This window comes from Catharus ustulatus, chromosome 2 (assembly GCF_009819885.2).
Source record: "Catharus ustulatus isolate bCatUst1 chromosome 2, bCatUst1.pri.v2, whole genome shotgun sequence".
NCBI classification, from domain to species: Eukaryota; Metazoa; Chordata; class Aves; order Passeriformes; family Turdidae; genus Catharus; species Catharus ustulatus.
In genome coordinates this window covers 42,822,172-42,835,721 of record NC_046222.1, presented here as the reverse complement: position 1 = coordinate 42,835,721, position 13,550 = coordinate 42,822,172, and the positions used below count along the sequence as shown (strand labels likewise).

The 13,550-nt window shown below is 40.0% G+C and overlaps 1 protein-coding gene across 2 annotated transcripts in view; it reads left to right on the top strand.

Moving 5' to 3' along the window:
- The first annotated feature begins 279 nt into the window (after nt 1–279).
- PGR (progesterone receptor) overlaps nt 280–13,550 on the top strand; it is a 35,473-nt gene continuing 22,202 nt past the window's right edge. The window contains exons 1-3 of one of the 2 annotated variants that reach the window (XM_033053368.1): nt 280–883; nt 1,089–2,485; nt 3,714–3,865. In XM_033053368.1, coding sequence (XP_032909259.1) covers nt 1,299–2,485; nt 3,714–3,865 — 1,339 coding nt within the window. In that variant the 5' untranslated portion in view covers nt 280–883; nt 1,089–1,298. Of the gene's footprint in view, nt 884–995; nt 2,486–3,713; nt 3,866–13,550 lie in introns of those variants that run through there. The other variant, XM_033053367.1, reaches the window with a different exon arrangement.

The following is a 13,550-nucleotide window of genomic DNA, read 5'->3' as shown; positions in this document are numbered from 1 at the left end:
CCTGAGATTTCTATATACTGAAATGTATTACTTAAATTAAAGGTAATAAAGGTTGCATTGTTGTTGGTTTTTTTGGTTTTTTTTTTTGGGGGGGGGTAGTGTTTTCCTCATGTTAGTAGCTGTCTTATTGAGCTGAATGGGTTCTACCACAAAGCCAGCATTTTGCAAAAAATGCCAGCAATTAGCTGGTGACAGCTTCTTGGTCAGAACTAACCTGGGCTGAATTGCAACCTGCTATATGCAGGCTGGTCAGTCAGCTCTTTTTAAATGTCCTCTTATTTCCCTGACGAAGTAATTAAAATTTAGAAGTAATGAATGGCCTACTTTTTGCAGAAAACCCGTGCTTCTTGGTGTAAAGGATGCTTTGACGTCCCACAATGTCTCATAAAGAACTTCACAATGCCTTGGTTTCCTTGCTACTGGAAAATTGATTTTGTATCAGGAGGGGTTTTGGAACAGAGCTTAATCACGAAAAACTACATTGAACGTCTGAAGGGGGACAGTAAAAAACAGAAAGGGAGCTGTCACTACAAAAAAGTAAAGCTTGTCTTTCTCTCTGCTCTCCAAAGCAGAGACCTAACCTGGGGCTTGTGCCCTCTGCTCAGTGCCCTCTACTCCCACTTCTTGGGATGGTGAAGCGCACAAGAGGTGGGGGAAAGGGATGAGAAAACAGGGCAATGATCAGGAGAAGCCAAAAACCGCTGACCTAAGGCATAGGGGGCCGGATGCGATGGGAAAGGGATGCGGGCACGGCGAGTGATGGGAGGGGGACAGGCGGAGCGGAGGAGGAGCCGATCGATGGAAGTGCCGCTGGAGGAGCAGCGGTTCCCAGAGGCAGCGCAGAGCCGTGGGACCGGGAGGCGGGAGCCGGTGCAGACCCTCGGTAAGGGACGGGGCTGGAGGCGAGGTGGGCGGGGAGGGAGGGAGGGACGGGCGAGGGGCGTGGAGCCCGCGGCCAGCCCGCTCGGGCGGTGGGAAGCAGTCGGGGGACGAGCGGAGCGCGGAGTCAGCCTGTCCGCCGGAGCCTGGCAGGCACCCTGCCTTCCTGCACGCCTCCCGCACACGCTCCCATCGTTTCCCCCCTCCAGGCTGCACCGCCCCCGGCTCCGAGCCACCCCCGTCCCGGCGGCGGGGGCCGGGGCAGAGCCGTGTCCCCGAGAGCAGCAGCATGTGAGCAGGTACCGCCGCAGCGGGCACGTCCGGGATGTAAAGAGCCGTCCGGCTGCTCGCACCCCGTCGCTGCCCGCACTCTGCCGCTGCCGAAGACTCGCCGGCGTCCATCGCTGCCCCGGGCCAGCATGACCGAGGTGAAAGCCAAGGAGCCCAGAGCGCCTCCGCCTGCCACAGACGGGGCGGTCCTGCTGCAGAGTCAGCCCGGCAGAGATCCCTTCCGCGAGGAAGCGGAGTCCATCGACATCTCCCTGGACAGGCTGCTTTACCCCAAGAGCAGCGACGAGGAGGAGGGCGAAGAGGAGGAGGAGGAGGAAGAGGAGGAGGAGGAGGAAGAGGAGGAGGAGGAGGAAGAGCCGCAGCAGCAGTATCCGAGGCAGGAGGACGGCCGGGACTCCCTCTCCTACCAGCCAGGGAGCGGCTCCCTCTCGGTCAAGGACCCCCTCGACCCCATCCTGGACACCTTCCTGGCGCCAGCGGCTCATGCCAGCTCCACCGTGCCCGCGGCGCCCTGGTCCTTCTTCGAGGCGGAGGAGGCGCCCGACGGCCCGATGAGCAGCGGCCCCTCGCAGAAGGCGGCCGAAGCCGCCCCGGGGCCGCCGGGCCCCTCGCAGCCCCCGCCGCGGCCCGCGGCGCTCTGGCCGCCCGGTGACGCCCTGGCCCCCGCCGCTAAGCCGCGGCCGGCGGGGCCGGGGGCAGGCGCGGAGGGTCCCGCCGCGGAGCCCAAGGGCGATGTCCCCGGTGCCGGGGCGCTGCCCGGCGTGTCCCGGGCGGGGGACCCGGGGCAGGAATACCTGCACGTGCCGCTGCTGCCGCTCAACTCGGCCTTCCTGGCCTCGCGCACGCGGCAGCTGCTGGACGGGGCGGAGTACGAGGGCGGCGCGGTGCCGCGCTGCTCGCCCCCCGCGCCCGACCTGCCGGCCTACGGCTTCCCGCCGCCCGACGCCAAGGACGGGCCCTTCGCCTACGGCGACATCCAGCCCGTAATGAAGATCAAGGAGGAGGGTCTCGGCCTCGCCGCCCGCTACCCGGGCGGCAGGGCCACCCCCGCGGCGGGCTGCCACGACTACCCGCAGGCTCCGCGGGCCGGGCAGGAGCCCTCGCTGGAGTGCGTCCTCTACAAGGCGGAGCCCACCCTGCTGGCCAGCGCCTACGGGCCGGCGGCGCCGCCCGACAGCCTGCCCTCCACCTCGGCCGCTCCGCCGGGGCTCTACCCAGCCCTGGGGCTGAACGGGCACCAGCCGCTGGGCTTCCCGGCCGCCGTGCTCAAGGAGGGCCTACCCCAGCTCTGCCCGCCCTACCTCGGCTACGCGCGGTAAGGCGGGGGCGGCGGGGCGCTCGCTGAGGGACGGGACCGGCGGGTCGCGCTGCGCGGGGGAGAGCTCCGCTCATCCCACCCTCATCATCCTCATCCTCCTCCTCATCCTCCTCCTCATCCTCCTCCGGCGTGCCGCGCGGTGGGCGGCTCGGGGGGACACTAACGGGATGCTGAGGGAAGGACGGGCGAAGTTTGAGCTGGCCTTTTTGGGCTTTTCGATAGTGCCTGCAGCCCCTTCCCATTCCCGGCTCCGCAGGTGGCACCTGGCGGCTTTGGGCACGGTGATGCTCCAGGGATGTTGCTTTGTTATCGCAGCGGGACTTCGGAGCCACCCGGTGTCCGAGCCAGTGCCCGGCCCCGAGGAGAGTGTGCAGATTTTTAGCTTGCCCTCAGTTCCAGCGATACCTTATTCAATACCTAACTATTTCCCAAAACACTGTTCCCGATTTGAAAAACAAACGAACCAAAACCAAAACCAACCAACCAAAAAACCCCACAAAAGGCATTTGATTTCACACGAAAAAGAAAACTGAAACACTTGTATATTGATTTTTTAGAATGAAATGGAGCACTTATCGTGCCGAGATGTGCTTTACCTAGAAATAGATTCAACGAAAGGTGCATGCAATGTTACAGTTCCAATGGAAACCCTTTCTTTTAGTAAATGCAATGGTTAACCTAGATTAGTCTGCCTTTTCTTGGAGACAAATTGGAAATATCCTTGATATCCCCATCACACTTAGTTACTATTGAGAACGCTGCAGCTGAATGGGGGGTGAAAAACTGATTATTAAAGATTTTTCCAGTTGAAATGAAATGTCACATTTCCAATATGAAAGAGGCCTTTGAAATTCAGTTGATATCTGTCTGATTCTGTCTCTGTACAGGAAAAAAAATCATCACTATGACTCCACTAACAAGAGTTGTTGATCTGAGGAAGATGAACATTTTAACAGAGTGTCTAGATGGTACCTTTTTTGCTAAATGGTTTAAAATATAACTTTATGCTTTTTTTTTTTTTTTGGCAATGCTTTCCTGTATTACCATAGTAGAGACAAACCATTAAGCAGAAAGGCAATCATACTTTGTTTTTTTTTTATGTCCTTTTGTACCTTGATTACACATTTTGAAATGAAGTTTTTAATATAAAACTCAAGAATACAGGTAAGTAGCTAACTGCACAAAACTAGATCTTTCATTTCTTTTAATTCTTTTTCTTCTCAAGGCCAGATACGGAAACCAGCCAAAGTTCGCAGTTCAGTTTCGAATCACTACCCCAGAAGATTTGTCTCATCTGTGGTGATGAGGCTTCAGGTTGCCACTATGGAGTTCTTACCTGTGGAAGTTGTAAAGTCTTCTTTAAAAGGGCAATGGAAGGTACTATATGATGCCATTGTTCCTAATTATCTGAAATATGTCCTCTAGACACTAGGGCATGCTGTTTATTTATTGCTCATTTTTATAAATATTATCACTATAGTGAATCTTTATTTTGTTTTATCAACTCTGTTTAAATATTACAGTGGATATTGACAAAGTTCTTCCTTAGCTGATTTTTCTAGTATTATTTGGTTTACTTTACTTTTTTGCTATTTATTATTTACTGTTTATCAATTAATCTTTCCAGGTAGGCAGAGTTAAATAAAAATTTTGTGCATTACACAACTTGTTTTAAAAAGTATAAATGGTGTTCAAAGGAAAATATTGTGGGTATGAACTAATGATAGGCAGATAAGAACTTATTTTGTCTTTGTTCTCTTTTTGAAGTATAGAAATTTTTCTTGCTTTCAAGTTGCTGAGTTTTGGTGTCCTGGAAGTTATGGAAGTATTTAAAATTTTACTGAACTATTTCAAGTCATAGTAACAATAAATGTGTTTGACTTGTTCGAAATAGTCATTAAATTGCAAAGTTAAGCTGCAAGTTTAATGAAACAGTAACAATACCTATGATTATTTTAAAATTTATTATATATATTATATTATACACTTTCTCCACTGAGATTTTAAAGAATACAAGAACAGACTGGTTCAACAGATAAAGCAGTAAAACAAAGCCTTCTACTTTTTAGGCTTTGTCTCCTGTTTTGATTTTTATCTGATTCTGCCAGAACTAGGATATTCAAATTTCTGTTCCATGTATTTAACAAAACCACTGTTCAAATGAATAGAATTCCTTAAAATAAAGCCTGCATCCTGTATTTTCTTGTTGTGATGCATATTTTTTTTTACTTTATGGAGTTTTTCTCTCTCCAAATGAAAAGGGGAATATTGGAAAAGTAAAAGCTTAACATAATAATATAATTAGGTTTTTTGTTTCACTGTGCTGCTACTTTCCACTTTAAGCATATGCTCATGTTCTTCCTTTAACATTAAATATTTGCAAAGTGGTCTTGGTGGTCTAAGAGAACTTTTGAACCAGTGCCACGTTTTCTCTAATGTGTTCAATGAGTTTCATGAGAAAACTACTAGAAATATTTGTGTTAGGCTGCAAAGCTCTTAAGTCACTTGCAGGAATACATTTAAGTTTCACTGAGTCTGTTAGTTTGTCTCTTGGTTTGGCTTCACATTTTTTTGCTATGTTCTGCTAAACCAGCCAAATATTTTTTTAAAAAAAGTCAGGGAGCTGAAATTTTAATACTAAGTATAGTGTAATTTATGAGTACCATACTTTAAAATAAATTTTTTTTTTTGCTTTTTACCTATATAATAATGTTGTGATATTTTCTTTGTGTTTGATTCTGTCAATTTTAGATTTCATCTCTTTTTTATTTTAGTACCCAGTTCTGTTTGTAGCAGATGAACCTGCTCAAAAACATATTATATTACTGTTCAGCAGAATGATTTTAATGAAAAATGTTAAAAAGGAATATAACTTGATACAAGGAACATCCTAAAGTTGTTTTCATAGACTATTCAAAGTCTACATTTTCAAAGTCATAAAGAAAAGTCTTAGGTTTTACATAGCAACTTCTTAATTTTAATTTTTAAATGAATCCACAGACTGAGAATCTGTTGAGGAAGTGATTTGGGTTTTTTAGTTAGGATTTTCAAAGAATATTCAAGAAGGTACATCAGAAACCTGACTGAAATCAGAAAAGATATCTGATGGGAAGCAAAGTTAGGCAACGAACAGTGTGGCCACTGGCAAACTGAACACAGTTGTACCTGTTTTTGTGTAGAAAGTGCAAGACTACAGGGGGTTCCTTAGAGATGGACTGATGGGCTTCTTATTTTCATTGCAGTATACTATATAATTATCAGCACTGAAATAATCCCATTTATTGATAGATAATTGATTTTATATGGACTTTATATACTTAAAAAAAAATTCATATCAGAAATAATGGTGAGAAATTGCTCCTCTGTAAGGAGAAGCAGAGTATTTGCATTTCAAATGCAATAGAAAATAGTGTTTAAATTTCAGACTGACAATCATATAAATTTGAGACATATTTCTTCCATGAAATGACCCCTTGCCCATTATTTCTTTGAGTGTAAAGGAATTCTTTACTTTTTAAAATTTTTAGTGCTACTACAGACATGTGGGTTTTGAATAATAATTTGGGCAAATAAGATATTAAATTCTGTGAGTAAAAATTCCTGGTCAAAACTCTGCTTTTCATATAATTTCCATACATTACTGATCTTTATGAGAAATTAAAACATGATTGGAAATAGCTGGCTTTTGCTATTTCATGGATTTTCTCTATCCTGAGGGTTTTTTTTGTATGTTACGAGGTTTTGTGCATAGATTTTAATATACTAGCATTATATTTCTTGGAAAATGACTATTTTCTATTTAATTATTTCTGTAATCTGAGATGCATTTACTGTTTGAAATCAAGCAGCCCATGTAATTTTTGTAATTTTTTTTTCCCAGAAATTTTTCTATTCATAAACCATTTATTTTACCTCCCCAGATGTGAGGACAATACTTTATTGGTTAAACACTTCCATTTGAATAAAATGGACTCCTGTGTTATCCAGAAAATTAATTTTTTTCCATATCCAATCTTTTTGAAGTAAAACCAGAGATTACTTAAAATACTCAGACTGAACAATCATTTAAAAATTACATATACTGATATATACTGATTATGATTTAATCATACATTTGAATGCAACTACTTAAGATTACTTAAGAATGTTTCTTGGCAGTGAATTCTGTAATATGTATGACTTTGTAGATACTTTCTGTCTTTTGGGTTTTTAGTTCCCCATATGTGGTCATATGTATATACGTGAAGAAAAGGTTAATGTTAATACAATAAACCTGTTTTTCTCTTGGCATCATTTGGAAGTAAGTTAAACAAAAATGTGAATCCTTTCTTTGGGAACTTGTAGTATTGCAGATGATACATAAAAAAATTTAGTACTGCAAGTGAGGAGGAGAAAAGGGACTAAGATAAGTTTTTTCCTAGGTAACATTTCTGTTGGACCTTTACAAATAACTAGTATGCTGTAGATTCACTTAATGTACAGAGAAATGAAAAGCCTTTTTAAAAATGCTTTGAAGATCTCCTTTGAGCACAAGGAAAACAATAAAAGTTACTGCTATTTATATTCAGTAACGAAATTTGAGAAAACAAAATTGGATTCACTGTGCTGATGGAGTAGTGCTGTTCCTGTCAGTGAGATGAGAGTGATAAGTGAGCATTTTGGAGATAGAAATAAAAAAAATCAGAAATAATATTCAAAATGCTTCCTGTATTTGCGAAGTAATTTGCTGCTGTTGAGGAGGCATTGATCAGGCATTATTTAAGTGCTACCAATGTATCTCATTCAAACAAAACATGGAGGAGAATATTTCTAACAGGGCATGAGGAGAATGAAGATAAATGAACTTTTATTTTTCAAGGACTGAATTGCCAGTCATTACTGATGTCATAAAGATTCCTTCATGCAAAACCATGCAAGGCAGCTATGATCAAAATGCTTGTGGAACACCACCATGAAATGTCTGTCCCTGAGCAGTAACCCCGTGTTCAGTTTTGGGATTCTGGAGTTACACTGGTGCTAACACAGGATTTCTTGGTAGCCTGTATTATTGCCTTTTTGTTGAAAGTGTCTCTTTTTCAGTAGTTCTAGTAATGAAAATTTTGAACTACCTAAATCCTGCAAAAAATTTCAAATGCTATTTTTCCTATAATAAAGCCTCATTTCTTATTTTCGTTCTCTTATTTGTATTTGCACTTTGTTTATATTGTTGATATCTAAGGATAAGTAGTTGCCCAAACCCAAAGTCTGAGATCAACATGAACACATAATAATTACGGCAGATCAGTGAGAACTGACTCTTCGTTTGTTTGAACACTTGGGAGTGTGTTACAAACTTGACCAAATGATTATGTAACTTTTGTCTAGTTTTAACATGTGCTTTAAGGTCAGGGTAGCAACTCTGTTGCATCAATGGCATCAGGGGACAAGCTCAAGCATATGTACCAGCTAACATTTAACTGACCATGTGTTAACTTTTCTACTCCCTGAGGCCTGAATTTGGTAAACTGGCTGGAAGTAGAATTTGCAGGAGGGTTTTCACTGTCTGTATGTAGAGAGGTTCCATGGAGTAATTGATGATGGGCTGCACTTACACAATAAGAACATTGATCATGACTTCAGCCAAACTTTGTGAAAAAGTTTATCTGACCTTATCAGTGTTATGATAAGCAGTTTTGTGATGGCAGTGTGATTCACTATCTACGTAGTGCAATACTGTGCATAAGAAAAAGTTCTTGTCTAATCAGTTAGGCTTTTCCATAGCTAAAGAATCTAAAATAGTACAGCATGCCCTGTATTTTAAAAAAATGCCAGCCACTAGTAGAAAGTCCTTTTAAAAACAGAGAAATAATACTGTAGAGACCCTTTTAGCAGTAAACTTGATGAAGCAGGTGTTAAGAGTTCCTTTTCCTCCTAACTCTAAAGGGCTTTCTAATTTTTAATCCAGCTTTCCAGTCTGTATCGTGGGATCAGAATTTGGTACAGCATGTACTGTAAACCTGATGATGCTGAAATGTTCATGAAGTAGAAAACATGCAAACACACAAAGCATACACATGGCAACTTGAGAGATAAAATTGCTTTTCACTCAATATAACAGATTTGATGCTATTGAAGTTCTTTTATTTTGGACATGGCCAAAATGTGTTAAAGTACAGTAAGCTAAGTGTATTTTCAAATTCAAATGTACAAAATGGCTTTTTTGAGGAGCCTAAAAGACAGATGGAAAATGTCACTTTTGTGACTTCAAAGAATTTGCATCATGACAACAAAGAGAAAATCTGCATTGATACAAAATGATATATCTTTATCATACCTCTGACTTTGAAAGGATTTGTTGCCCAGTAGTATGACAAACAGCAATTTGATGGATTGATTTTTATGAGGCACAACAGTGAAGTGATCTGAGGTGTCATTTGTTCTGGTGCTTTGGCTCTTGCACTAATGCTGGGCTTCCTTCTGCTCTGACTGTGACTTTAGCACTGTTTTCCTAATAGACATGGCTTAGTACATAATCAGCTGCAGAAATGTCAGTTACTAACATTTTTAGTTTAACTTTTCTATAGTATCTTGGAAACATTATCGTATATCATCTTAAACATCTTTTCAGGTGGATTAGGAGCTATTTCAGGTAGTGTAAGACTGCCTGCTTTAAAGAGCAATTGACTGCTCAGTCTTGCTAAATACCCTGTTCTAACTTTCCATGTGCACAATGTGAGCAACCTAAACTTCTTGTCTTAAGTTTATTTTATGGTGAATGGAGTGGAACAAAAAATTTTCTGATATGTACTTGTGATGAAAATAGCAGTACTGTAACAGTAACTATTTCTCAGCACTGAGTATAAAGGATTGTCAGGTGACCACATACACTGTCTGCATTTAATGATATTAATCCTACCCACATCACCAAGGTAGCTAATAGTTGTAATATAGTAGCATATAAAAGAAATATAGTAAGCATATAAAATAATAATTTCATATTGCTTAAGTATTATATACAAGGTATTATATATATCATTATTTCACATATAAAATCATATTTATTTTAAGTACTAGCATATTTATAAATTATATGACATAAGTATATAAAGTGTAAGTATTTATAGTAAAATTCTTCTCTGCTAAAAGCAGATTTGGGATTGATGGTTTAAGTTCATTGCCTTAAATTGTGTATTTATTCCACAGTATTCATGATGTACCACTAGTAGTGTTGTGATAGATATCTACATTTTAGAATCTAATTAATCAAATAGAATCAAATTAATCTAAGATGTTTCAATCAAGAGGCAACAATATCTGTATTTTTTGCATATTACTTTTTTCTGCTACTAATATTTCTGGTTTTTTTCACCTTTATTGCTCATATAGTGGATGACCCTGTCCCTCTAGTTCAGCTGTAGGACAAGTCAAGGAATATTGGGAAAATATGCATGAAAAAACTTATCATGGCAATGTGCTATGATAATTCCACTAAAGTCAGAATGATAAGATGACTGAAGTGCAAATATAAAGGGTCTTAATAGAAAAACAATCAAAAGCAGAACAATTGATACTTCAGTGCTGTATGCCTCTGAAATAGTTGTGTTTTTAAAGTAGGTTTTGTGTTTAAATCCCATGTTTTGTATTTGTAAGAAGCAGATCCCCTATTGACAAATATGCCAACACTGCCATTTTACATTTTGCATATTTGTATCCCTGATGTAATTAATTACTTTAAAATTATGACTAAGGAACAATTGTGACACAATGCCATAAAAAGAATGGAAATAGTGACTTGTGGATGCTACCATATCCTCCTGAAAGGGTATTAGCTGTGGAACGTTTTTTACTGTTGTCAGTTCCTGTATTTAGATGCCAAGACTTAATGCATTTCAAGGTTTTGCAATCTAGGCAAACCAACTGAAAACCAATATGAAACAGTATTCTCAATTTTACATTTTATTATAGTTTCCATTAATTATGAGTTAACCTTGTTTCATTTTGTTTTTCTGTGGTTTTCATTTTGTTTTCCTTGTTTTTCTTCTTGGAAATCATGGAACAGACAGGGAAATGTTAAAAAAGATTAAAAAACAGGACTGTAAGTTTTGGCTCTGTCTAGAAGAAAGTGAAAACAGGGTAGCTGCATTTAATTGTTCTGTTTTGTAGATATCATTTAAAAATTACACTCTCTTTGAAAGTTGCTCATTGGAGAAATGATTTTGTAAGGAAAAAGACAATAGAATTGCAGGATTCACAGCAAAAGGCAGAAAGATTTTGAGATCAGTATACAAGAGAAGGAAAGAGTCAGTCAAGGATCTTATAAACAATCATTTTTATCGCTTTCACTATGAAATATATTATTATGAAGAAAGAAATTCTTCATTATTTATGTTAGATTCCAGGATGGAACATATTCACAAGTTCCTTTGCTTTCCACTATTTGTCCTTTTTCGTCTACTGAATCCTTAATTCTTTGCTGAGGAGCAGACTTGCATCAATAGCAGGACTTTCTTTATACCAATATAGGCTACAGAGTGGAAGTCACAACAGCTGTGTAAGAACTGGAAGTGAGAATTTTACTTCAGTGGGCCAAGAACGAAATGTAAATCTTTATCAAAAGATTATGCATGGTAAAGTCTGTGATGGATGTGGGTTTTGCTTATGTAGTTAGAGTCAGAAGTCTCACTTCAGGGATTTTTTCTGTTTTTAGAGAAAACACACAGAAATAAGATCACTATTAAATGAAAAAACCCCAAGAACATTATATGAAGTGTGTGGAATCTTGGAGACTAATAGCATGGGATGGCATACAGGGACATGGAGACTGTGTAGTACAGATTCCTAGTTCTTCAAGAGTAAAAAGAAACACACAATGAGAGGTAAATGCAACCCGCATTTGCTGTTTTGCACTTTGAAACAGTGTAAATGGAAGAGTGTTATATTTAGAACTGGGCTAAATTCAATGTAATTTTACTTCCCATTGTACCAAGGATGAACTAGGCCAGACTGTTTGCCTGAAAACCTGTCTTGTCAGAGCATGTTCAGGGTAAGGATAACCCTATATTTTTTCTGACAAGTCAGGTTTTCCACAGGCTAGGGACTAGCCTAGTCTGTTGTCTTAGCTTCTAGAAGTCAGAATTTTACTCAAAAGCTACATATGCACCATTATGTTTTGTTTAGGTGTACAGATGGACTTATTTTCCATTTTATACATTTTAAATCCACGTTTATTATCAGCTTCCACAAAACCATTGTGGTTTTTGTTTTATTTGGTTTTGGTTTTACTTATTGATTTAATTGGTACTTTTTCAAAAGTTTGTAAGACACAAAACATACTGTTAGAAAATTATTGAGCAAAATCTTGAGGTGAGCCTTCAGGAAGCAAAGAGTCAGTGTTGAGAGACATTTGGCAGTAAGATAATTTGCAGAGATGAAAAATAGATACCTTCAAGGTTTAGACAGAAATTTAAAACTAGACTAAATAAAACACCATGACGTGTTCTGCAAAGGTTGATGGTTTTATACAAAAACATTGGCAGTTAAAGAGAGATACAGGGAGGAGGAATCACATTTGGGAGAAAGAAAAAAGGCCTTGAGATCGTACTCTTCCTTGCAGATAGAAGGAACGTGAGCAAGCGCTTTGCTTCTGTGCAAGTGGCAGCAGTTCAGCACAGATGCATGTACCCAAATAACTGATTGCTGTATCTGATACCCCAGGTGCAGATGAAGCTTTATGTTTTCCATATTTTGTACATCTGCAAAGTCTCTGCAACTCAAGAGTTTACTGGAGAGATTGGAAGTGCCTTTCAGCATGTCAGTGAGCTAAGTTAATAGTGCAGTTTGTAAAGATATTCTATGTGCTACTTTCACCACTGGATTAAAAATCTCCCAGTATAGCAGTCATTACAGGACTTAAATTGTGTTTGCCTGCTTACATTAGAACTTGCAACTTTGCTAACACTAATGATTTTGATGGAAGTTTAAAAAAAATATTATCCTACAAGAATCTGGAGCATTTAAGTGACAGATAAAATAATCTCTGTATTTTCTAGAAAAAACTGGTTATGAGCCAGTACATTGAGAGTGACCCTCAATGTGCACTTTCAAAAAACAGTGTAAAGTAAACATGCATAGGGAACTTAACAGTGGGTGAAGCTTTCTGAAGGTACGGCAATTGTCAGAAAGTTCCCAGGTTCATATTTTTGTAAGAAATGCTAATAGCAACCTTTACGTTCAGACTTGTGCTCTAGTGACTGTGCTACTACTATCCTGTTTGGTTTTTTTTCTCCTGAGTATTTTCTTTGCTTGTTTGTTTTGGTTTTTGCTTTAGTGGTTACTGTGACAGTAGTCATAGAAAAGACACTGAATATCAAGCTACCAATTGAATGGTGATTATCTTGGTGGGAGTTTTGGGCACTTCATTAGTACATGCATTTGGTATAACTGCAGTGCTCAAGTATTGAAGACAATTGGTTCAAAACTACATGATCCTGAAGACTGAACTGTAGAAAACACATTTTCAAATACATGTTTTATCATCCCAGGAAAACCTTCCAAACATCTTCATCTAACTAAATATTGTCCTATAATTTTGAAATTAGGCAAATATCTGGCATGTGTTCATTTCTTACACAGTCTCTCCTTGAGACAGCTGCTGCCCCTAAAATATTAATGTCAAGCAAGTAACATTTTCTCAGAACTTAGCTTTGCACAATGGCAGAAGTGGTTTCAAATGGGAACATTTACTCAGATTAATCAATTGATATTACATCCACTCCAATGACTGCAATAATAAAAAAAAATATTTTACAGATGAAACTGAAAAATACCAAATAACTGAACCTTACATGTTTTCCAAATAAGTTGCAGCTGAATCAAAATGTGTGGAATACACTTTGGGACAGAAGGTGTCAGGGAGAGGTGGGATAGAGATGAGTAGAATGGAAAATTCACATGAAGGTGTAAGTCAAGTGCAGGATATGATTGTAGTTTCTTAAATGTCTTGAAAACAATGAAGTAGTTAACAACAAGCATCAAGAAGTGCATGAGTTTTTGTCACCATAATCCTCTTGAGAGAATTGGATTG